At 46.3% G+C, this 25,813-nt stretch overlaps 1 protein-coding gene across 13 annotated transcripts in view; it reads left to right on the top strand.

Moving 5' to 3' along the window:
- LOC106613097 (unconventional myosin-XVIIIa) overlaps positions 1-25,813 on the top strand; it is a 203,810-nt gene that overhangs the window by 101,786 nt on the left and 76,211 nt on the right. For 7 of the 13 annotated variants that reach the window (XM_045724676.1, XM_045724675.1, XM_045724672.1 and 4 more), the window contains exons 3-12: positions 11,965-12,030; positions 13,334-13,421; positions 15,104-15,210; positions 16,420-16,596; positions 17,925-18,135; positions 19,823-19,965; positions 20,055-20,155; positions 20,323-20,386; positions 20,523-20,667; positions 25,757-25,768. In XM_045724676.1, coding sequence (XP_045580632.1) covers positions 11,965-12,030; positions 13,334-13,421; positions 15,104-15,210; positions 16,420-16,596; positions 17,925-18,135; positions 19,823-19,965; positions 20,055-20,155; positions 20,323-20,386; positions 20,523-20,667; positions 25,757-25,768 — 1,114 coding nt within the window. Of the gene's footprint in view, positions 1-8,106; positions 8,720-8,970; positions 9,034-10,266; positions 10,333-11,964; positions 12,031-13,333; positions 13,422-15,103; positions 15,211-16,419; positions 16,597-17,924; positions 18,136-19,822; positions 19,966-20,054; positions 20,156-20,322; positions 20,387-20,522; positions 20,668-25,756; positions 25,769-25,813 lie in introns of those variants that run through there. The other 6 variants (XM_014215026.2, XM_014215025.2, XM_014215017.2 and 3 more) reach the window with 5 other exon arrangements.

The following is a 25,813-nucleotide window of genomic DNA, read 5'->3' as shown; positions in this document are numbered from 1 at the left end:
TGTGAGGATTGAAGCCTAATGTTGTACCCAGTGTGCACTACAGCATGCTTCCTCCCTGGTGTGAGAGTGAGGGAGGCACCAAGCCCCGTGTCATTTCCTGTGCCCCATGTGATAGCGTCAAAACACACATGCACCTTTAATATTTATTTAAGCTTTATCTTAGTAGTGTACCTTCAGGTATGTAGTACACACGCTCACAGTAGACTGTCTAAAAACAACAAAACACTTTATTACACTACCATTATTAGACATCCATCACTCCTCATATTCACAACAGCGATTTGACACACACACACACATGCACACACACAAACACTGACTGACTTCACAGGGGTCCCCACGGTGCAGCTGAGGAGACAGCAACTTCCATGAGAGAAAGGGAATGAGAGTGAGAAAGAGGGAGAGAGAGAGGGCTGCTAGTTGGCCTGAATTCTTGGGGGTAAGGTGGGGGGTTAGCCAGGGAACCAGGGGAGGCATTAGTGGCAGAAGTGTTGGTTCTGGGGGCCTATTTGTAGCTTCCTGGACCCTGGTATCGTGACAGCTGTCCCCTCCTTGTCTCTCTTAGAATAGTCAGCCTATCAGGGGGCTCCTCTCCCCAGCCTGTGCCCTGTGTGACGTGCCGTGAGTCCGCCGGCTATCTCAGCTCTTTCTCACACACTACTAACTCTGGGTTGAACTCCCGTTACCTTCGGTCAGGGAAGGATTGGTTCTACCAAACCTAACTACACTATTCATCTTCACAGAGGACAGCAGGTAAAGGAGGAGCCGTGGCTCCAGGATTGTTGAGGGAAAGGGAGAGGCCTTCTGTGGAGGAATCTGTGGACTGTGTGAGCCGTCTCTTTCAGGGGCCTGGCTGGTAACACTATTTTTAGGGCTGACAGTGAGGGGGGCTGACTATCTCTCACTGCAACTGAGCTCAGGTTCAGCTAAGGGGAGCCATTTTGGCTCTGGAGATGCTAGCTAGCTATGCTAACAGCCTGTTGCCTGAGCCTTGGTGTAGTGTTAGCCAAAGTAACTTGGTTCATTTGGTTTGATCTGTGTGCTTTAGCATGTGTGCCAGTAGAATACTGTAATAATAGAAGTGAAAGGAGTGTGTCTGCCAGGAAGGCTGTGATGGTAGCTGTCTGGAACTGACTGTTATAGGCAGATTGGGCAGAAGTTGAATGGAGCCTTTGTGTCTTTGACTCTCACCTCTGTTGGAAAAGTCACGTTAAGTGTTCATTGTGTGTTGGTATAGTGAGCTATGCTATTAGCAATGCTGACCCACGGTCTTTTGTGGAAATTCCAGATTCATTTTTTGTGAGTTTCCTCATCTAGCCTACTGTTCTGACCAACTGTTAAGAACAACGTTTGCCTTTCTGTAAGTTTGGATGTGGAAAATGGATCTGCTATCCTGTGATTTCCTGTGTAGGGCACATTCCCTTTTCTGTTATATGGGGACCAGCCTGACCCTAGCCTATAGTACAATGTGGATCTGAGATGCCGAAAGAGTGTGTGCTGTTTCCTCTGTCAACACCAACTGGCTGCCCTAACTCTCTCTCAGTGGACAAGTGATTGCGCAAGATCAGTGTTGGTTGTAGACCCCTGAGATGACTGTCCCTCTTCCTTGTTTAATCAATTCAAACCACATTTCCAATAAGCTTTGTACATCTTTGCTTTTAATGTCAGCAGAGTCAGCCAGGACACCAGGGTTAACACCCCTACTCTTACAATAAGTGTCATGGGATCTTTAGTGACCACCAAGAGTCAGGACGCCCGTTTAACATCCCATCCAAAAGACATTTTTTTAGACCAGAGGAAAGCATGCCTCCTACTGGCCCTCCAACACCACTTCCAGCAGCATCTGGTCTCCCATCTAGGGACTGACCAGGACCAACCCTGCTTAGCTTCAGAAGCAAGATAGCAGTGGGATGGTAATAGACATTAAAGTCTGTTCCTCAGGCCTATGCCCAGAGATAATGAAAGCTATCTCTTTACTGCATTGTTTCAGTATTGTCAATACGGCTTTGTTCTGTGGTTATTAGCTACGTCCACTGGTGTTCTCCCAAAACAGTGGCTGAGTCACATTTTCCAGAGTGTCAGTCACCATGATATATCCAGTTTTGATCAAATACTATTTTATTGGTCTGTGTTTGTGTAAACAGTGTTTATATGTATGCACAGTTGTGTGTGTGTGTGTGTGTGTGTGTGTGTGTGTGTTCAGAGGGAACCAGAGAGTCAACCTGGCTATCCAACCTGATGTTGGCCTCTGAGGCGTTATGCCCACATGGCTCCTCCTAAAAAAAGCCCTGTCCTGTCTCCCTGGCCCTTGCCTGGCCGAGCCTGCCTAGTGTCCACAGATAAGCAGCAGAACTCAACAACCCCCCTGTTATAGACACATTAGAGCCTGTGGTGGGAGAGCCGGAGCCAGTCTTCAGACTGACTGACCCCCACTAAAGCTCTCTGTTCTGGGGGGGAAATATCCCAAAGGTCATGTGTAGGTATTGCTGTATTGGTGTTCTGTTTGTTTTTTACTGTCACGAGGTCAACATTTCCACAAATCACTTGTCAATCATAACTGAATGGTTGAGCCTTGGTTCTGTGTACAGTATGTTCATGTATGTTTGTGTATCTTTAGGAGAGCCCTTACCCCTCTGTTGTCCCTCCCCCTCTCCTCTTTCTTTTCTTTGCACACTAGACTTGTTCACCTCACTTCCTGCGACACGTGGTCCTTCCACTGTCCCACTGGTTGCGGCCGCTAGAGTGAAGAACCAGTGATTTTGGCCTCTATTGTGAAGATCCACCCTTCCATCCATCTGTCCGTCCTTCTGTCCAGCTCTTCTCTCCATTCCTGCTCTCCCCCTTGTCCCCCCTCATCCGGCACAGCTCATGACATCAGCGCAGTCAACATGGCATTCTCATCACGCTTTTCCTTCTGGGAGCAAAAGGGAAGTCCTGTTCAGTTTTCCTCACAGCACGTTGGTGCCGCACTGCACGGTGTGGGGACATGGGGTGGGTTATGTTGGTGTCTGGGCCTAGTGAAATGTGCGCCCTGCATGTATCACACCTCCACTAAGCGTCCATTTTGGGGCTTGAGAGTGTCACGTCGAAAGCTTGCGGTCTGACAGCCATGCCTCTGCTGTGGTTTTCTGATGGTGTGCTAAAAGTAACCGTTGTCATCATATGCATGATCCAATGTCAGTGTTTGACTCACCATGGAAAAACCTTGACTGGAGTAATTTGCTTTGGCAAAATGACGAGCTCCGTGATATCGCTTGAAATACTTTATTCTGGGGGAGCTCTGCCTTCCAAGCTGGCTTTTGATTTTATTTAGTTTGACTCCCATTTTCTTTGACCATCACAACACATCCTGTAGCTCCACAGTAAACTGACGCGTCCCCAAACTGTTACCCAAAATAATAGATCATAGTGGTAAATACATCAAAATAAACCCAAAGCCTTTTTAAGCAGGCCTTGTAGTTCTCATGTGTCACTATTACATAGACACTGGCCAAATGAATGTGGATACAGCTTAGTGTCTGTGAATAATATTCACTTTCACTTTAAAAGGACACCATGTGGTGTGTGGAGAGATAGCTCTTCCACATATTGTACATCCAGATTTTCAGCATGGTGTGTGTTTTGCATGTGGTGCGGTGAGGGGAGTGTTTCCTGCAAGTACCCCTGCTGAGTGACCACTACTTCTAATTGTCGTAGGTTTTGACCTCAGTTCCTTGTCTTACCAAACCCTTTAGGTCAAAGAAGAGGTCAGACCACCAGGCTCCAAGATATCAAATCAGGGTGTAAGTTGACTGATATTGTTCTCATGTTGTGAAGCTCTAGAGCAGGGCTATTCAATTCCGGTCCTGGAGGGCCGAAACACTTTTCATCCTCTCTTTCTAACCGTGGACTGATTAAGACCTGGGACACCAGGTGAGTGCAATTAACTACCAAGTAGAAAGAAAGAACAGAAGTGTTTTGGCCCTCCAGGACCGGAATTGAAATAGCCCTGCTGTAGGCTTAATCAGGAATCTGAGAGTATGTGACTAAAGGGATCATAGGTTTCTGTGGATTGGAGTCCATTATGGTATCCTTACAGCTGAGGAGAGGAAGCCACATCGGACTATTGAGATGTGGCTGTCACATCACTGGTCTTTTACCTGGAGGTTTGCCAGCAACACTGCTTCAACCAACTGAGCCATTGGAACCAGACACACCCTGGTAGCTCCTGACACCAGAAAATAGTCTTTCTCGCCACGATAGGAGACAGTTACTAACAAGCCGATGTGAAAAGATTGTAGTTATTATTCTATTCTGGATGTAATGTCGCAGACAGTTACACTTTTTAATTTCACAACAAACCGGGATCAGCGCTGTGTGCGGTGTCTGTAATTGCTTTGTAAATAGTATAATGCTTTCTTTTCAAATTACATTGTTTTTTCCTGAATAATCTGTAGCCTCTGTGGAAATTGCAGCCATATCTCAATGTAGCCTAAAGATTAACAGACAGGCAGTTTATGAGGGCCGCGTGGCGATATAATATGCAACACACGCACAAATATGATAAGATATTCAGCAACTCTTGGGGGACAATACTTTATTATTAAACCAACGTGTTTCTGACAGCCTGATGAAGGCTATTGGTTTTGATAATAAACAAGTATGTTTCTTGTCAACTTTTATTGTCCCTCAAGAGTTTCTGAATATATTCCACATTTCCAGTTTTCTCTACTATTGCAGCTTGGTTAGATGGAGAACCACAGTTGACCTTTTCCCTTTCAGTCTGAGAGCTTCACACAGGGTTTTTTAACACTTACTCTGCAGCAGTGCAGACAAGGAGAGAGACAGAAGAACAGTAGAGAGCCAGCAGGAAACCAGGCCTTGATCACCAGCCTGCCGGTATCCCACAGGCTTTATTCCCATTATTCAGCCTCCTGTCTGGGGGGAACCACAGCTAAGCCCCCCCTGGGTGCCATGGAGCCATTTCAGGTACTATAGCGACTGGAGCATAGGAGGAGGGGAAGATGAAACACTAAAGCAGGTTATTGCATTCAAGTGTTGTTGACCTTCATAAGTGTCGGTTAGCCACTTAGGTGGAGGTAGGCTCTGTCTGTGGAAGGCAGTACAGTGTGTTGGGTTATCATAAGGCCTGTAGGACGGCAGGGATATTAAAGCATGAAATACTAGGGGAGAGATAAGAATGAGTGTCATTGGCACGGTGCTCAGTAGCGTGGAGAGTGAGGTCAGGAAGGACAGTGTGTTAGTGTGTGATATGCAGCTGGGAGAAGGATTCAGCACGTGTGTGTGTGTGTGTGTTTGAATGATATAGCAGGATTTTCTTGCAGCTGAGCGAAGGTGCGGTGTGTGTGTGTGTGTGTGTGTGTGTGTGTGTGTGTGTGTGTGTGTGTGTGTGTTGTCATTAGATCTGCTATTAGAAGTGAGGTGCTGCAGTGCAGAAAGGGGGCCAAGTCAGCACCCATAGACACCTCTGCTATCTCAGTCTGAAACCCCCACCCTCCACCTCTTGTATCAACCCACCCTGTTCTATTTCAGAACCTGGGCAGGCATGTGGCAGTTGGGTGAGCATAACAGCACGCTTGTCCAGGAGAGCAAACAGGACCTGTGATCCCTTTGGTCAACCATACATACAGTATCAGACGATCCAGACAAACACATGGCTGCTCAGATTAAGTTTTTGGTTTAGTAACCAAAGTGGAGTTTGCATATGCTTTAAGATAAACTGTGTGAGTTTACTTTAAGTCTGTTCTAGTTTCTCATGTGTCTTGCTGCTCTGCTCTCTCCCTCCCTGTTGTGTGAGTAGTCAGACAGCGACAGTGGCAGTATGAGTAGCCGCTCCCAGTCCGTGCCCAGTCTGGAGCCTGGCAGGGGCCTACTCCGCACCAAAAGCCCTGAGCCGGCCAAGACACATCCCGGGATCAGGGTCAGGAGTCCCTCACCACCCAGGGTACGCGGGGCTGTAAAGGTCCCTGAACGCTTCAAAAGTCTAGTGCCTCCGATCCAGACGCCAGCACAGCACTTCAGGAGCCCTGACCCACGCAGAGCTTCCATAATTAGCCCTGAGCCTGTGCTGAACGGGAACAGCAAGCCCAACGGATCCGTTAACGTCAGTGCCGTCAATGGGAACTCTGCCAATGGCAGTGCCAGACAGCCAGACCTGGACAACGATGATCCGAGCCTTACCCTCAAGAAGGTAGTGAAGGTGGTACGTCAAGTGGTGCGGAAGGCACTACCTGCAGAAGAGGAGGATGCTCCAGCTCCTGAGCCTACCAAACCTGCCCCTGAACCTCCTAAATTGCTGCCATCGCAAGCGCCAACATCTGTACCCAAGGTCCCAAAGGTACCACTGTTCTCTTTCAAGCACGATACGATCAAGACGGAGGAGAAGGACGATATATCAGCAGGGCTGGCCAGCCTCATGGTCCGCGGGAGGACCAGGAACCGCCCTCGCACACGCATGGATGAGCCACCTGAAAAAGAACAAGAGGAAGCAGTGAAAAGAGAGGAAAAAGAAGGCCCTAAATTGGTTGAGATTAAATCTATCTCTAATTTCGGCCCAGTTTCAAAACAGGAGGATCAGACTCCTGTGTCGGCTGCACCTGCTAAAGTTCATCCTATGGCTTCTAATTTGATCTCGGTTCCCTCCAGGTCTTCCCCCGCAGGCTTCATCCCTGCCTCAAAGCCTTCCCTGCTCTCCCCTCCTGCAGGTTTCACCCCACCACCAAAATCAGCCTCCCTTTCCCCACCTGCTGGGTTTGTACCAGCACCAAAATCATCCCCCCCTTTGCCAACCAAATGGGTATGTACCAGCGCCAAAATCAGCCACCCTTTCCCCTCCAGCAGGGTTTGTACCAGCCCCAAAATCTACTGCTGTTAGTCGTTCAGTTTCCACTGCAGCCCCCAAATCCTCCCCAGCAATTCCCCCATCATGCTTCATCCCACCACCAAAATGTCCCCCCCTTTCCCCTCCAGCAGGGTTTGTACCATCACCAAAATAAAATGCTTTTACTCCTTCAGTTTCCACTGCAGCCCCCAAATCCTCCCCAGCCATTCCCACATCATGCTTTATCCCACCACTAAAATCAGCCCCCATTTCCCCACCTGCCGGGTTCATATCAGCATCAAAATACACCCCCCTTTCCCCACCTGCTGGTTTTATCCCCTCTTGTAAATACTCCCCCGTCACTCCCCCTTCAGCATCCTTTCCCACCTCTAAGTCCTCCCCCAGTACCCCTCCTGCAGGGTTCATCCCAGTCTCCAAGGTCTCGCCTCTCTCCCCTACTCCTCCAAAGGCCTCGCCTCTCTCCCCTCCTCCCGCCTTTATCATTCCCAAGGCGAGTGCCCTCTCTCCTCCACCAGCGTTGATCCCGCCCCCCCAAACTGCCAGCTGTGAAGAAGCCTGAGGTAGGCTTACTGTCCTCACTGCATGGACCACTTTTGAGACCACTGTGTGAAAAAACTGATGTTAATCGCTAATGCACAGAAAGCACTCTTTGCATCTCCATGATAACTCAGTTTTTGTGTGTGTGTGTGTGTTTGGGGGGGGGGTGTATTTTAACTAACTTCACTTATCTTGTTGAGTTCTCCACTTGTTAACAGAGTTGAGGCTCCATTTTGGGGCCACGATGATGGGCTCAACTCCCTATTAAACTTGTTTGTTTCTCCAGAACTTTCTCATTTGCACAAAGTCAGTGTGTTTCTCAGTTTGTTAAAGGGTGCAGTCTCATGGGGCTGAAGCTTTTGTTGCATTCACTGCTCTGATACCAGCTCCATATTTCTCTGAGTTTCTCTTGGGGGATGGAGCCTGTCTCACACAGCTCTCCTTCCTCACATGTTTCTCCTCTAAGACGCCAGGGCTGCTGAGACAGCTTCCATAAAAACAACAAGTTCAGTAGCTATTTTTTCCGACTGCCTCAACCCAAGAGACCCTGCTGTCATCTGCAGCTTGGAAGCCTTGTTTATTGAAGTTAGCCTGGGGGGGTGGGGGGAGGGGGGTGTATCCAAAGGAGGAAAAAGCGTATTGGGGTGGAATGTTCTGTCGCTGTGGCCTGGAGTTCCATGGAGACCCGCAGAGATAATTATTGATAGTGACTTTGTCTTTCTGGGAGAAGAGTTCAAAGCCCCGCTGCAGCCACCATGGCAGGCGTTGGGATAAGAGAACTATCTGCACATTTTGCAGATGCCAGATATGTTAAAAAGGTTTGGTCTTTTTGCTGGATTCTCGCCGAGTTTTGGCAATTACCGGCCTCTCAGGGTCTTTGTTTACTTGCTAGCCGACCACAAGCTGGCTTTGACTGCTACTGTGGCTCTCTGAGTTTGCTATAGTTGTCTAAGGCTAAAGTTTTCTTGTGTATTGTTATCCAAGCTAGTTATAGTTTTGCTTGGCTTTGCCCTGTGCATTGAGATCTGAATGATTTCACATCCAAGTGGGCTTTTGTATCCCTCGACTGTTGATTTGCTCACTGTCTTAGCTAGACTCTGGACGTCTAGAGCATGGCTTGTTGCGAGTTTGTTCAACATGGTTGTATAATTTCTTTATCTTATGGACTACTTGTATGTGTGTGTACATTACTTACGGCGTACTTGTGGGCGTGGATGTATCTGTGTGTACCATTTGAAGGTGGCAGCCTCTCCCCTGTCCTCTGTTCCCATTGAGAAGGCTTCACCGCAGAACAATTCATCAACCGTTTCATCAAAGACTACCCCAACCATAACCCAAAAGGTGTGTTTGCTGGTGTGCCCCACAGCATTCACTCAGTTCCCTGTTGCTATGCTGTGGAAGTGAGGTATTGTAACCAAGTGTGTGTGTGACTTCAGGATTGTAATGGCATCTAGTGAACATCTCACATCTCACTGAAAAAAACCTTAATGTATTTCTGTTGTCTATGAAACAGTGTTGAATGTGGTCCGTTAGAATAGTGTGCTTTGATAGCCTAGTTTCATAGCTCAACCTGTTGATGATCTGACCTCCAGGAGGCACCGCTCAGTCCCACTGAAGAAGCTCAGAGACGCCTGGACAGGATCTTCAGTGCGCCTGTAAAGACCCACCTTCGCTCCTTGTCTCTCCCCATTTCTCTATTATTTCCACTCTCTCTCCCCCTCTGGACTGCCTAGATACATGCTTCTCCTCTTTCACTTTTTTAATCTTTAATTTCTTTCCTTTATTAATTTTAACAGGACACATTGATTAACATTCCAATAATGAATTTAGAGGTGCTTATTTCTTTTCCATTAACAACTTATCATGCTCTCTATCTCTCCTTTTCTCTTTATTTTCTTCACTGGATGTTCAATCTTTATCTTCATAGCTAATAGTAATTTGTCATTTTCCTTTTAACCACATTTAATTACAAATACAGATTTACTAATTTGGGCCATGTCCATTGCCTGGCTACCCAAACGCCTTGCTCCGGCCAAATGCTACGCCACACCCACGGACATTAGTCGCTTCTCCACAATTAGTTTGGATCTGAGTACCTCCCCGACGATTTCTAGAACGCAAACACATTCTAACCCTTCTGATTGGTCCCAGAAACCGATGGATTGGGCCAGAGCCAGAACACACATGGGTAAAGCAGCGTTTTGAAAACTTGTCATTGGCTTTAACACACTGATGAGCTAGAAATGGTCCAATCGCTGATGACTTTGTTTTGTACAACCCTCTCATTTTCACTACATATTACTTCATTCATGGCAGTCAAACTCTATTTGTATGTATTATGGATCCCCGTTAGCTGTTGCCAAGGCAGCATCTACTCTGCTTGGGGTCCAGCAAAAATGAAGGCAGTAATATACATCATAATGCAAATACAAAAGATTTGACAATACATTATGTGTGTGTTCCCTCAGGCCACTAGTCTACTACAACACACAATCCAGGTGTGTGTGTGTGTGTGTGTATAGTGTGTCTTTTATGTGTGTTTGTATGTGTGTTTGTTTGTACCTGTGTATGTAGCGAATGTAGAGCAGAGGAATAATACAATTTGAGTCGTCAGGCAACCATATCCATACATGACTGGGTTACTGCGTTCTCATGTTCACTATTCATTGAACTAATTGACTGTTTGTCTATGCTGCTTTCTGTTGCCATTATTGTTTTGTCACCTGTCAAACTTTCACTGGATTTGTCAATTCATGTTTTATATTCAGTTTCTCATCTTTTTCTCTTCCTTTGTCTTTTTCTCTCTCTCTCCGTTTCTCTCTCTCCCTCAATCTCTTTCTTTCTAATTGGTGCTTGGCTGTGTCTATCTGTGGCTGTTGTATGGCTAGCTGGAGCCGGCAGTTTGTGCCTCAGCCCCGACCCTTTCTCCTGCCCCAGCCCCAAACCCTCCTCAGGTACTGTGGCCCCCAGGGGTCCCCTCTGGCGGCCTGGTTGAAGTGTGTGCGCGTGTGGCATGTTGGAATGTAAGCCTAGATTCCTCTTCTAAATTTCCCCTCTCTCACCCTGCCTGTCTATGTAAGGTTCATCTGTAATGGTGCTTGGTGTTTTCCCTTCCTCATTTGTTTTTGGAACAAAGCCGGTATTAAACGGTGATAGTGTCTAGATGCCTCCAGGGCAATCAAACAGACCTCGACCTGTATGGAAACTGACAAACCAACCCAGTGCATTTTTTGTTTTGTCAGTAGCATGGCAGTGGAATAGTCCCCTGACTAAGATGTGCTGCATGTTTGTTTGCCCCGTGTGGTGTGCAGTCGCAGTGTGGATGAATGGCAGTGTGTGCGATTTATGACTGGCAGGTGTTCCTGTCTCGTTGCTCTCTCTGTCCCCTTTATGACATGATGTGTCATGATGCATTAGCTCATCTCACAGACATAGAGCCTGACCTCTCCTCGTTCTTTGCCATCCCGCAGTTTTTTCTTCCCATCCCTCCCTGGTCTTGACCCTGATAACTTACATAATGTTCTCGTTACTTTAAATGGTAAAACACTGGCTTGATGATATCTGATAATGTTTTCAAATTTGTCTCAAAACTCTAAACGAAACTTCAGAGAATAATGAAGGATGAGTTAGTTATTAAACAAGATTCTCTGGTCTGATGAAACCAAGATTGAACTCTTTGGCCTGAATGCCAAGCATCACGTCTAGAAGAAACCTGGCAAATAACATCCCTACGGTAAAGCATGGTGGTGGCAGCATCATGCTTTGGGGATGTTTTTCAGCGGCAGGGACTAGGAGACTAGTCAGGATCGAGGGAAAGATGAACAGAGCAAAGTACAGTGAGATCCTTGATGAAAACCTGCTCCAAAGCACTCAGGACCTCAGACTGGGGCGAAGGTTCACCTTCCAACAGGACAACGACCCTAAGCACACAGCCAAGACAACGCAGGAGTGGCTTCGGGACAAGTCGCTGAATGTCCTTGAGTGGCCCAGCCAGAGCCCGGACTTTAACCCGATCGAACATCTACTGGAGAGACCTGAAAATAGCTGTGCAGCGACGCTCCCCATCCAGCCTGACAGAGCTTGAGAGGATCTGCAGAGAAGAATGGGAGAAACTCCCCAAATACAGGTGTGCCAAGCTTGTAGCGTCATACCCAAGAAGACTCGATGCTGTATTCACTGCCAAAGGTGCTTCAACAAAGTACTGAGTAAAGGGTCTGAATACTTATGTAAATGTGATATTTCAGTCTTTTTTTATTTTTAATAAATTAGCAAACATTTCAAAAACCTGTTTTTGCTTTGTCATTATGGTGTATTGTGTGTAGATTGATGAGGGGAAAAACCATTTGAATAGATTTTAGAATAAGGCTGTAATGTATCAAAATGTGTAATAAGTCAAGGGGTCTGAATACTTTCTGAAGGCGCTGTATATCTCTCCATTCCAGCAGCTCATGGTTATGAGAGATGATGACATACTGGACATGATGTTTTGTGTTGTTTGGTGGATTGCTACCCATCTTTCCACTGTAACTCCGCTCTAACTATGACCTTTGACCACTTCTCCTTCCCTCACGCCTGCCGTCCTCCAGGGACAGGTGGACGAGGATCCCGTGGCCATCCTTCAGGTGTCTCACGCCGCTGCCCAACAACCCAAGGTCTGGCCTTTGCTGTGCCTGTGTGTAATTCACCCTCTCCACCTCCCACGTCCACCACTCCCACCACCGACCCCTGAAGTGCTGTGTACCCTGTGTGCTGTGTTTCATTGTGTTTCATTTACCCCCACCAATGACATCTGCATAGTATTCACTCAAAGCCAAGCCACTTGCACATTTGGCCCTCTTTCACCTAGAACATTTCAGGGGAAAATCAACACTCAAAATTAAACTTGTTCGATGGCACTTAAGATTCGTGGTTGTGTGGATTCCACAGGATCATACCATCACATTTTGTCTCGTGTAGATGTCATTGCATGACGTCAGTTTTCCATTTAAGAGACAATGAGACAGACGCTGCAAAAAACTTCATCTGATTGTGGCTGATTATGCATAATTAAAAATAACATTGTATATAGGCCTATATTTCACACTGTGAATTTCAGACATTTTTTTTTATCTGTGTGTTCTTTACTTGTTATTGTCTTGTTGTCATCCCTCAGGATACAGCCCATCCCTAGCATTCGGTGTGTTGTGTTGTGATGCTGTGCTGTATGGATCGTGTATCCATTCTCTTCATACACCTCCCTCCCCTCACTCACCATGCTGTGTGACATTGATGTGCATCCAACAGTGTCTTTGTCCAGATTCGGTTCACTGATACTTCATGTTCTCTGTCAGATTTCACTGCCTCTCTTACACACACACACACACACACACACACACACACACACACACACACACACACACACAGACACACACAGACAGACAGACAGAGCCTGAAGGCGCATGTCCAGTGGAGTGTGAGAGACTTTGGGAAGGTCAAGCATGGTAACACAGAGCAGTCAGGCATTTCTAGGTGACACTCTGAGCCGAATTGGAGAAATGGCTCTCTGTGATTTGTGATCTGGGACTCCTTCAAATCCTAACTTCTTTTTATCTCTGCCTGCTCCACTGAAGCCTCTCCAGCGCCCTGCCTTTCATCACATGTACTATTAGCAAGTCCTCTGCATGCCCACTGTCAGCCCATTATTTACAATGCTACTATACATAACTGTGTAACATGCTATAAGCTCTCAACGCTAGCCTGATAACCAGCTACTTTAAACACACATGAGTGAATGTTATTGATGTGAACAGGTGTGTTTGTAGGGAGCACTTGTCCTCTCGAGTCTAAAGCCTCTCTTTGGTTGAAAACTGCTGAGTGGTAGCTACTGCAGCCACAGAAAGGCCCCGTGAAAGGTAACCTGGCCATTGTTCTGCTGTGTGTGTATGTGACTGTTGTCTTCTCCACCATCTCTTCCAGGTGAAGACAGAGGAGCAGATAGCCGCAGAGCAGACATGGTACGGCTCAGAGAAGGTCTGGCTGGTCCACAAGGATGGCTTCTCCCTGGGTAAGTTCCTGCCTTACATCTTAGATCAGGAGGGGTGCAGAGCTCTGGCCCTGTTCATTTTTACCCTTGCTTTTAAACTATATGCTATTGTTTTTTCCTGATACCGTGTCTGTGCACACTCCAGCCAATAAGCTACAGTGCATTTGGAAAGTATTCAGACCCCTTAACCTTTTCCACATTTTGTTACTTTACAGCCTTATTCTAAAATGTTTAATTTCCCTCATCAATCTACACACAATACTCCATAATGGCAAAGCAATAACATATTTATTTTTTCTGCAAATGTATAAATAAAGAAAAGACTGAAAAATGACATTTACATATGTATTGAGACCTTTACTCAGTACTTTGTTGAAGCAACTTTGGCAGTGATTACAGCCTCGAGTCTTCTTGGGTATGACACTACAAGCTTGGCACACCTGTATTTGTCAGGTTGGATGGGGAGCATCGCTGCACAGCTATTTTCAGGTCTCTCCAGAGATGTTCAATTGGGTTCAAGTCCGAGCACTAGCTGGGCCACTCAAGGACATTCAGAGTCACTCCTGCGTTGTCTTGGCTGTGTGCTTAAGGTCGTTGTCCTGTTGGAAGGCGAACCTTCACCCCAGTCTGAGGTCCTGAGTGCTCTGGAGCAGGTTTTCATCAAGGATTTCTCTGTACTTTGCTCTGTTCATCTTTCCCTCGATCCAGACTATTCTTCCAGTCCATGCTGCTGAAAAATATCTCTACAGTATGATGCTGCCACCACCATGCTTCACCGTAGGGATGGTATTTGCCAGGTGATGAGCGGTGCCTGGTTTCCTCCAGACATGACGCTTAGCATTCAGGTCAAAGAGTTTAATCTTGGTTTCATCAGACCAAAGACTCTTGTTTCTCATGGTCTGAGAGTCCTTTAGGTGTCTTTTTGGCGGGCTGTCATGCGCCTTTTACTGGGGAGTGGCTTCCGTCTGGCCACTCTACCATAAAGGCATGATTGGTGGAGTGCTGCAGAGATGGTTGTCCTTCTGGAAGGCTCTCCCATCTCCACAGAGGAACTCTGGAGCTCTGTCAAAGGCCCTTCTCCCCTTATTGCTCAGTTTGGCCGGGAGGCCAGCTCTAGGAAGAGTCTTGGTGGTTCCAAACTTCTTCCATTTAAGAATGATGGAGGTCACTGTGTTCTTGGGGACCTTCAGTGCTGCAGATATTTTTTGGTACCCTTCCCCAGATCTGTGCCTCGACACACGCCTGTCTCGGAGCTCTATGGACAATTCCTTCGACCTCATGGCTTGGTTTTTGCTCTGACATGCACTGTCAACTGTGGGACCTTTAATAGACAGGTGTGTGCCTTTCCAATCATTTGAATTTATCACAGGTGGACTTCAATCAAGTTGTAGCAACATCTCAAGGATGATCAATGGAAACAGGGTGCCCCTGAGCTCAATTTAGAGTCTCATAGCAAATGGACTGAATACTGATGTAAATAAGGTATATCTGTTTTTTTGTTTGAATACATTTGCAAAAAAATCTAAAAACCTGTTTTTGCTTTGTCATGATGGGGTATTGTGTGTAGATTTATGAATAATTGTGTTATTTTAATCCATTTTAGAATAAGGCTGTAACATAACACAATCTGGAAAAAGTGAAGGGGTCTGAATACTTTCTGAATGCGCTGTGTATCTCAATAAGTTAATTGTGTGTGTCCATAGCGACGCTGCTGAAGACGGAGGCAGGCTCTCTGCCAGAGGGGAAGGTGAAGATCAAACTGGAACATGACGGGACAGTACTGGACGTAGATGACGATGACGTGGAGAAGGTGAGGGTGAGGGAGGGACTACACATTCAATGTATTTTTACTTGATTTTACAGACTCCATCTTAGTTTTGTTATTGGGGCTAAACTCTAGTTCCTTTAGAGGGTCAAAGGAGAAGACATTGACTTTACTTGATTGCATAGACTATCTTATGTTTGCCGTCAGGGTTAGGGTATAGGCTAATCCGTTAGGAGGTCCATGAAGCAGAGATCGACCTGAGGGGGGCGGGTGGCATGTAGGGGAAATATCCAAGAAAGAGGGAGGGGGTCTTGGCACCCCTCAGTCAGCCCGTCTGGAACCAGAATCAAACACAGATGGTCAGCCAGGATGCAGACTGTACCTGGCCCAGGGGATTGTGGGACGTCTGTGGACAGGGGGACAGGTTAGAGGGGAACCGGTGTGAGTTTGGCAGGCCTCGATCAGGTGACTCGCACAGATATGGCACCAGGCCCGAATCACGGAGATATCTGTTACAGGACGCTTTAAAAACTGTTCTGGCACAATGCAGAAAAACCTCCCATCATTCTCAACATGCTGTCTCCAAGACCTTGACTAGAGGATGTCTGCTCTGCTTTCAGGACGAAGAAAAAGTTGAAATCCCCTCCTGGTGTTATGTACAGTCATTTAACTCTCGTAGGGTGAACTGATAATAAGGGTGACTTTGGACAGATAGTGTTTTCAACAGTGTAAAGGTCGTCATCTAATCAAACGTTTGAACCATCTGTTTTATTAGGGAAGTGCAAACTTGGACCCGTCTGAGGTTGGAGGGAGACATCTGTTTTAATTGCATCAAAGACTTGGCATCAGATTCCTGGTGGCAAGTCATGGTATGGCATACTAAATCTCTGCTCGATGTCTCTTAATACTGCTCCTCTACTCCTCAGTGAAACTCAAGACATTACTAGTCAGATTGCCAGTCTCAAATGGACCCCTAGCCTCTACCCCTACAGAGGACTCTTTGTTTAAATCAATCTGAAAATATGAAATAGGTGTAGGCAACCTGGAGAAACTTCAACTTGGCTTATCAAAAGGCAAGGTGGTAGTCTTGGCAGATTTGAATTCTGTTGTTGTTGGTTGTTTCTGTGAGCAGTCCCACTTCAGACATCCAGAGTCTCACTATGTATGATGTTTTCATATTGCTGAGTGTTCCTTTAATAAAGCTCTAGTATTACAACACTCCTCAGTCACCTTTGACCTTTGCTCCTGTCCCAGGCGAACCCCCCATCTTTTGACCGCTCTGAGGACCTGGCCTCGCTGCAGTACCTCAATGAGTCCAGTGTGATGCACTCCCTGCGGCAGCGCTACGGGGGAAACCTCATCCACACACACGCCGGGCCCAACATGATCATCATCAATCCCCTCAGCGCTCCCTCCATGTACTCCGAGAAGGTGAGGAGAGAGGACCCACACAGCAGATGCATGTCTTCACACAGACGCACATTTCATGAGAACATACACTACCGTTCAAAAGTTTGGGTCACTTAGAAATGTTCTTGTTTTTGAAAGAGAAGCAAATTTTTTGTCCATTAAAACAACATAAAATGTATCAGAAATACAGTGTAGACATTGTTAATGTTGTAAATTACTATTGTACCCGGAAACTGCAGATTTTTTATGGAATATCTACATAGGCGTACAGAGGCCCATTACCAGCAATCATCACTCCTGTGTTCCAATGGCACGTTGTGTTAGCTAATCCAAGTTGATCATTTTAAAAGGCTAATTGATCATTAGAAAACCATTTTGCAATTATGTTACCACAGCTGAAAAAAACTGGCCTTCTTTAGACTAGTTGGAGCATCTAGACTAGACTAGTTGGAGCATCAGCATTTGTGGGTTCGATTACAGGCTCATAATGGCCAGAAACAAATAACTTTCTTCTGAAACTCGTCAGTCTGTTCTTGTTCTGAGAAATGAAGGCTATTCCATGCAAGAAATTGCCAAGAAACTGAAGATCTCGTACAACGCTGTGTACTACTCCCTTCACAGAACAGCGCAAACTGGCTTTAACCAGAATAGAAAGAGGAGTGGGAGGCCCCGGTGCACAACTGAGCAAGAGGACAAGTACATTATAGTGTCTAGTTTGAGAAACAGACTAAGTGACCCCAAACTTTTGAACGGTAGTGTACCACTCCACTGACATGATTCTTGTTTATTCTCCGTTTAGAATGGTATCATGCATGCTGTTTGATGTACGCATTGGGGTGTACTTAATGCTATTATTTATTGTGTATTTCCTTGCTATTATGTCATAGTATTTCCTGTTAGGGAGAGGAGGTTGGATGAATTAAAACAGGAGAGATGACTAGGAGGATAGAGAGGGAAGTCTTCAGTGGTCCACAACATGACAATGAAATCCAATTATCCTAATGAGATTTAGAGGTGACAGTATTGAGGAGGCCTGTAGGTTGTAATATCTACTTAACTCGCATCACTCATAATGGAACTACTACCCATTAGACCTTACAGACAGGGTGCTTAGCTGGGAATGTGGCGATATAAGGACGCGCACACGAACACACACACACACACACACACACACACACACACACACACACACACACACACACACACACACACACACACAGAGCCCCTCTGAGGACCGTATAGGAGTCACTGGGAGGACTAGAGGTGAACTACAGTTAAAATGTTTTGTACCTCTCTTTCCCCCAACCCCTCTCCCTCCGTCCCTCCCTCCCTCTCCTCGATCCCATCAGGTGATGCACATGTTTAAGGGGTGCAGGCGAGAGGACACGGCACCTCACATCTACGCGGTGGCTCAGTCGGCCTATAGGAACCTGTTGACCACGCGTCAGGACCAGTCCATCGTGCTGCTGGGGAAGAGCGGCAGCGGCAAGACCACCAACTGTCAACACCTGGTCCAGTACCTGGTCTCCATTGCTGGCAGCACCGGAAAGATCTTCTCTGGTGAGAGAGTCCTCTGCTATGATGAGTTAACCTCTTTCCTTCTGGGCAGCTCATTTCCTCCCAGCGAGCAGTAAAGCTGGTATTCAGGGATTTTTGTCTATTAAATGACTGAGGGAATTGTATAAATAAAATGTAAAGAATGTTTAAGGACTGTTATAATCACCTTAGTTTGGTCCAAGATGGTGGCTTAATTACTTCAGTGTTACTTAATAGCCGTGGTGGTTTAAATTCACTTAATTACTCTGTAGGTAATTAGTCTTAATAGCCTAATAGCTAATTAAGGAAATAATGTAATGGCTCCACATGTGTTTGTACACAGGAGGACATTCACTGAGTTGTTACTGATTTAGATCAGTGTCATCTAACTGACTGAGAACTCCAGAAATCCAGCCATTATAACAGGTGCAATAGATGTGTTAGCTAGTAGGGGAAGATAAAGAGCAGTTCCAACATGCCAGCCAGCCAGCCAGCCAGAGAGGTAGGCATGTGGGAGAGTGTAGGGGTGTTACTGAGAATTTGAGAGAGGAGGAGGAGGGAGGGGCAGCTTGATGGAAGCTGGCTTCAAAACCTTTTGGTTCGAAGAGCGGTTGTGGTTGGCTCAGTATTCCAGGTGTGTGTGTGAGAATGTGCGCATGTGCATGTGTGTGTGTTAATGTGCATTTGTGTATGTGTGTGTGAGATGGATGGATGAGGGGAGCCCCTAATGATGCCCTGTGGAGCTGGGGGATAATTAGCAAAGCTTATCAAAACTCCTCAGCTTCTCCTGGTTAGCTGTAATGGGCTAATGAGAGCTCCATAACCCAGCCACCAGCCACTACTAGACTAGACTGTTAAACAGGGGAGCTGCTATGGGAGGTGCAGTAGACTATATAAGTTTCACATACCTACTTTTACATTGACATTTTGGTCATTTAGCAGACGCTCTTATCCAGAGCTACGTACAGGAGCAATTAGGGTTAAGTGAGTCTGACTGGTAGCCCTACTCTCTGAGTGATGAGGGGTTCCTGCTCAGCTTGATCATTAGGGTTAAGTGAGTCTGACTGGTAGCCCTACTCTCTGAGTGATGAGGGGTTCCTGCTCAGCTTGATCATTAGGGTTAAGTGAGTCTGACTGGTAGCCCTACTCTCTGAGTGATGAGGGGTTCCTGCTCAGCTTGATCATTAGGGTTAAGTGAGTCTGACTGGTAGCCCTACTCTCTGAGTGATGAGGGGTTCCTGCTCAGCTTGATCATTAGGGTTAAGTGAGTCTGACTGGTAGCCCTACTCTCTGAGTGATGAGGGGTTCCTGCTCAGCTTGATCATTAGGGTTAAGTGAGTCTGACTGGTAGCCCTACTCTCTGAGTGATGAGGGGTTCCTGCTCAGCTTGATCATTAGGGTTAAGTGAGTCTGACTGGTAGCCCTACTCTCTGAGTGATGAGGGGTTCCTGCTCAGCTTGATGTCGAAAGAGGGAAATGAGCTCCACTAAGGGAATAATTGACCAAGCCTAACTGACATGACATGATTATCAAAGATGGTAGTCTATTCCCCTCACCAGTGGAACAGTATTGAATGTGAAATCCCAAAACACTGACATGATATTTGAAATAAATAAAGCTGTCCACTAATTGTACTCTGCCCTCCCTCCCTCCCTCCCTCCCTCCCTCCCTCCCTCCCTCCCTCCCTCCCTCCCTCCCTCGGTCCGTGCAGGGGAGAAGTGGCAGGCAGTATACACCATCCTGGAAGCATTTGGAAACAGCTCCACCTCCATGAACACCAACGCCAGCCGCTTCTCTCAGATTGTCTCTCTGGACTTTGACCAGGCTGGCCAGGTGGCCTCCGCATCCGTACAGGTAGGCAGTATCACGCACACACACGGCATGGACACTGACGCACGCACACACACATATTGATATCTTGTTGTCCTTTTCCTGTACCTCAGACCATGCTGCTTGAGAAGCTGAGAGTGACCAAACGGCCGGAGACTGAGTCCACCTTCAACATCTTCTACTACATGATGTCCGGAGCTGACAGCACTCTCAGGTGAGCCCTCTACACCCTCTTAATTGGGATTGAATTGAAGTGGGTGGTTGCAGTCCATTGTAGAAGCTTGGTCTTGTGTATATAATCTTGTTCTCATGTTAACCTTGTGGTGTAAACTAGCTATTTACTGTCATTTTAACCTGTTCATTTCCCCTGTTTCCTCTCAGAACGGAGCTGCACTTTAACCACTTTGCAGAGAACAGCGCCTTCGGAATTGTGCCTCAGTCTAAAGTAAAATGCTGTTATTATGCTCTTATTATAATGTGTATTATATGTCATTTTCTGAATTGTGTGTGTATGTGTGTAGGACAACTGGAAAACTGTCTGAACTGTGTCCTTCATCCACCTCCCTCCCCTCTCTCTGTAGCTGGAGGACAAACAGAAGTCGTCTCAGCAGTTCACCAAGCTGCAGGCAGCCATGAAGGTGCTGGGCATCTCAGTGGAGGAGCAGAGGGCTCTGTGGCTCATCCTGGGGGCCATCTACCACCTGGGGGCCGCAGGAGCCACCAAAGGTAAGGAACCCTAGCCCTGTCCTACTCACTATAGGATCTCTACTGGACCACTACCCTACTCACTATAGGATCTCTACTGGACCACTACCCTACTCACTATAGGATCTCTACTGGACCACTACCCTACTCACTGAACTAATTGACTGAGAACTCTGCAGTAATCCAGCCAGGTTAAGATGCAGTAAGTGATTGTTAGTTATAGGAGATGATAAAGTGGAGTTCCAACATACCAGCCAGAGAGGTAGACATGGGGGGGTAGAGTGGATGTTAAAAGGATATTTCAGGATTTTGGCAATGAGGCACTTTATCAACTTCCCCAGAGTCAGATTTTATTTATTTTTATTTCACCTTTATTTAACCAGGTAGGCAAGTTGAGAACAAGTTCTCATTTACAATTGCGACCTGGAAAATATAATAGATAAACTCATGGATAAACTCACAGATAAACTCATGGATACCATGTTTATGTCTCAGCGTGTGGTTTGAAGGAACTTGTTAACTAGCGCTAGACTTCCAGTCATTGCACTAACGCTAGTTTGTAAAACTACCTCTAACTTCCTTCATACTGAACACAGAGACATTAACATGGTATCCACACGTTCATCTGACTTTGGGGAAGTAGGTAAAGGGCCTCATTGCCAAAATCCCGAAGTATCCCTTTAAGAGTTTGGAGGAGGAGGTGGCGGAAGAGGAGGCAGGGGCAGGAGGCAGGGACAGGAGGCAGGGGAAGGAGGCAGGAGGGAGAGGCAGGGGCAGGAAGCAGGGGCAGGAGGATGGGGCAGAGGGAGGGGCAGGGGCAGGAGGTTGGGGCAGGAGGCAGGGGCAGGAGACAGAGGGAGGGGCAGGAGGCAGGGGCAGGAGGCAGGGGCAGGAGGATGGGGCAGAGGGAGGGGCAGGGGCAGGAGGGAGGGGCAGGAGGGGGGGGGCAGCTTGATTGTGTCCGCTCAGTGTTTGCTGCTCCCAAGAGGGATCTCTTAGAAAGTTTTCAGTGATACATAAAAAACGACATAACTATGTATGTATGTATGTACTGTATGTATGTACTGTCTGTGCTGCCTGTACTATATGCATGTATGTACTGTATGCACTGTATGTATGTATGTATGTATGTATGTATGTATGTATGTATGTATGTATGTATGTATGTATGTATGTATGTATGTATGTACTGTATGCATATATGTATGTACTGTACTGTATGCATGTATGTATGTACTGTATGTACTATATGTACTATATGCATGCAGGTACTGTATGCATGTATGTACTGTACATGTATGTACTGTATATATGTACTGTATGCATGTATGTGTATAGGCTATGAGTCCTTTACTGTAAGGCCAATCAAGCATTGCATTGAAAAAACACACATTCTGCCGTGATCAAAATCTAAATTATAGTGTGTGTGTGTGTGTGTGTGTGTGTGTGTGTGTGTGTGTGTGTGTGTGTGTGTGTGTGTGTGTGTGTGTGTGTGTGTGTGTGTGTGTGTGTGTGTGTGTGTGTGTGTGTGTGTGTGTGTGTGTGTGTGTTATTTCCCAGAGATAAGGAATACATACTCAAATCAAGCGCGATGGCATCGTAAATTACATTTGCTTCTCATCCATGAGTGGTTTAATTAAATAATGAGTTGAAAGATATGAACAGGCCACATACCGAGCCATTCATTAGGCCTCCGAGAGAGGAGCGCTAACTTTGTTCTCTCGCTGCGCACAAAGGAGGCTGGGAAAAGTTATTTGTAGTTGTTTAATTTATAAAACTGTTGGAGTGTTGAATGTGTGCAGACATTTCTCTTATGTTAATAAAGGCAGATATAATAGCTGTGTCTCTGTGCTGCTAGTCTAGAGAATGTTTATTCATGCTCTCTGATATTGCCTCCCCCGCAGTCACAGACCTAGATGAATGTGGTAATGAACTTTTTAGAATCATTAGGCTCCAGACTGCCTCGTCTCCATGGACTGTGTTCTCTGTGTGCGTGTGCGTGCGTGTGTGCTGCTTGTCTTTCATATACACAGGGCTGCAGCAGGGTTTTGAGTTGGGTGGTATCATGAAGCTGCGGGGGGTGGGCTGGGGCTAGACCAGTCTCATGTCAACAACAGTTGCCACGCTTGCACTCACTCACACATTCTGTCATGTCCCTACTGTCTGGGAGGCCCCGGTGCACATTCTGTCATGTCCCTACTGTCTGGGAGGCCCCGGTGCACATTCTGTCATGTCCCTACTGTCTGGGAGGCCCCGGTGCACATTCTGTCATGTCCCTACTGTCTGGGAGGCCCCGGTGCACATTCTGTCATGTCCCTACTGTCTGGGAGGCCCCGGTGCACATTCTGTCATGTCCCTACTGTCTGGGAGGCCCCGGTGCATATTCTGTCATGTCCCTACTGTCTGGGAGGCCCCGGTGCACATTCTGTCATGTCCCTACTGTCTGGGAGGCCCCGGTGCACATTCTGTCATGTCCCTACTGTCTGGGAGGCCCCGGTGCACATTCTGTCATGTCCCTACTGTCTGGGGGCCCCCGGTGCACATTCTGTCATGTCCCTACTGTCTGTTCACTCAAACTCTCTTACTCTTTTATTCTCTCTCCCCCACGCTCGCCTTCTCTCTCTCACTTTCAATTTAAAGGGCTTTATTGGCATGGGAAGCATACAGTATGTTTACATTGCCAAAACAAGTGAAATAGATAATAAACAACAGTTAACATTACACCCTCAAAAGTTTCAGAGGAATATAGACATTTTGATTTTGATTTTGGGTCAGTCACAGAGGTCAGGTATTCTGCTACTGTGTACTCGCTGTTTAGGCCACAATAGCATTCTAGTTTCCTCAGTTTTTTAGGTAAATTATTTTCAATCTGTTAAGTAATTATCTTTATGTTTTCTCATGATTTGGTTGGGTCTAATTGTGTTGCTGTGCTGTCCTAGGGCTCTGTGGGGTCTGTCTGTGTTTGTGAACAGAGCCCCAGGACCAGCTTGCTTCGGGGAGTCTTCTCCAGGTTCATCTCTCTGTAGGTGATGGCTTTGTTATGGAAGGTTTGGGAATCGCTTGCTTTTTGGTGGTTGTAGAATTTAACGGCTCTTTTCTGGATTTTGATAATTACCTGGTATCAACCTAATTCTTCTCTGCATGCATTATTTGGTGTTTTAAGTTGTACACAGAGGATGTTTTTGCAGAATTCTGCAGGCAGTCTCAATTTGGCATTTGTCCCATTTTGTGAATTATTGGTTGGTGAGCGGACCCCAGACCTCACAATTATAAAGGGCAATGGGTTTTATAACTGATTCAAGTATTTTTTTCCAGATCCTAATTGGGATGTCGAATTTTATGTTCCTTTTGATGCGTAGAAGGCCCTTCTTGCATTGTCTCAGATCGTTCACAGCTTTGTGGAAGTTACCTGTGGCGCTGATGTTTAGGTCGTGGTATGTATAGTTTTTTGTGAAATCTAGGGCAACAGTGTCTAGATGGAATTTGTATTTGTGGTCCTAGCAACTGGACCTTTTTTGGAACACCATTATTTTAGTCTTACTGAGATTTACTGTCAGGGCCCAGGTCTGACAGAATCTGTGCAGCAGATCTGGGTGCTGCTGTAGGCCCTCCTTGGTTGGGTGACAGAAGCACCAGATCATCAGAAAACAGTAGACGTTTGACTTTAGATTCTAGCAGCATGAGGCCGGGTGCTGCAGACTGTTCTAGTGCCCTCGCCAATTTGTTGATATACACTGTATATGTTGAAGAGGGTGGGGCTCAAGCTGCATCCCTGTCTCATCCCATGGCCCTATGGAGAGAAATGTGTTTGTCAATTTTAACTGCACACTTGTTGTTTATATTCTCTCTCTCACTCACTCACTCACTCACTCACTCACTCACTCACTCACTCACTCACTCACTCACTCACTCACTCACTCACTCACTCACTCACGCACACCACTCACACACACCACTACCCTACTACTGCTAATACTGCTCCTACTAGTACTATACTACTACTTCTATGTTACTAATACTACTACTACTACGTTACTATTACTACTACTGCTACTACTACTTGCTCTCATCAGCGGATTGGTTCCACAGCAGGGGTTGTTCCCACCAGCAGAGGGCAGTGTGTACATGCTTCTCTCCATGGTATGATGCTGTTGTCTGATCAATGCTGTGGGAACTAACGGATTAGCCTCCATCCATCTATTTAACACTTCACTTCACACTATAATGTCCTCTTTTCCATACCTGTTAAAAGGGTGAAGGGTTTGAAAGAAACGTTTCTCCCTACCTCTCTACCGAGGTGATTTTAACCAGCCTCCCTGTGTTCCTTGGTCCCTTAGCACAATTGGCTCTTGACCACAGGGGTGGCCAACACCAGTGTTTGGGAACTGCAGGCTTTTGCTCCAGCCCAACACCAACACCTGAGAAAACTAGTCACAGTCTAATTTGAAGATCATGATGAGTAGATGTATGTGTGTTAGACCTGGGTTTTAACAAACTGCAGCTCTCCAGGACCAGAGCAGGTATCTCCTCTGAGCATGCCCATGGTATCTTCACTCACACGGTTCTCCTGCCTGCACCTCAGAGCATGGATGGTGTTAGTTCTATAATATGCACTTAGTGTACAAATCATTAAGGACACCTTCCTAATATTGAGTTGCACCCTCCCTTTTGCCCTTAGAACAGCCTCTATTCGTCGGGGCATGGTCTCCACACGGGAAACTGTTGAGCGTGAAAAACCCAGCAGCATGGCAGTTCTTGACACAAACCAGTGTGCCTGGCACCTGCTACCATACCCTGTTCAAAGGCACTTAAATATTTTGTCTTGTCCATTCACCCTCTGAATGGCACACATACACAATCCATGTCTCAATTGTATCAAGGCTTAAAAATCATTTTTAACCTGTCTCCTCCCCTTCATCTACAAGTGACATCAATAAGGGATCATAGCTTTTACCTGGTCAGTCTATTTCATAGAAAGAGCAGGTGTCCTTAATGTTTTGTAACTCAGTGTCTGTTCTCCAGTGATAAATGTAAATTGTTAATACATGAACTGTGTTTCTAACCCCCTCTTACTACTTGCATGTTTGCATGCTGCGCCCTTTACATGCAGAGGCTGAAGAAGGTAATGGAAAAAACAACATTAAAACCAATCTCTTCTTTCGTTTTA

Source organism: Salmo salar, chromosome ssa09 (assembly GCF_905237065.1).
Source record: "Salmo salar chromosome ssa09, Ssal_v3.1, whole genome shotgun sequence".
In the NCBI taxonomy this organism is placed as follows: domain Eukaryota; kingdom Metazoa; phylum Chordata; class Actinopteri; order Salmoniformes; family Salmonidae; genus Salmo; species Salmo salar.
The sequence above is the reverse complement of the archived record's forward strand: the minus strand, read 5'-3'. Positions and strand labels throughout refer to the sequence as shown.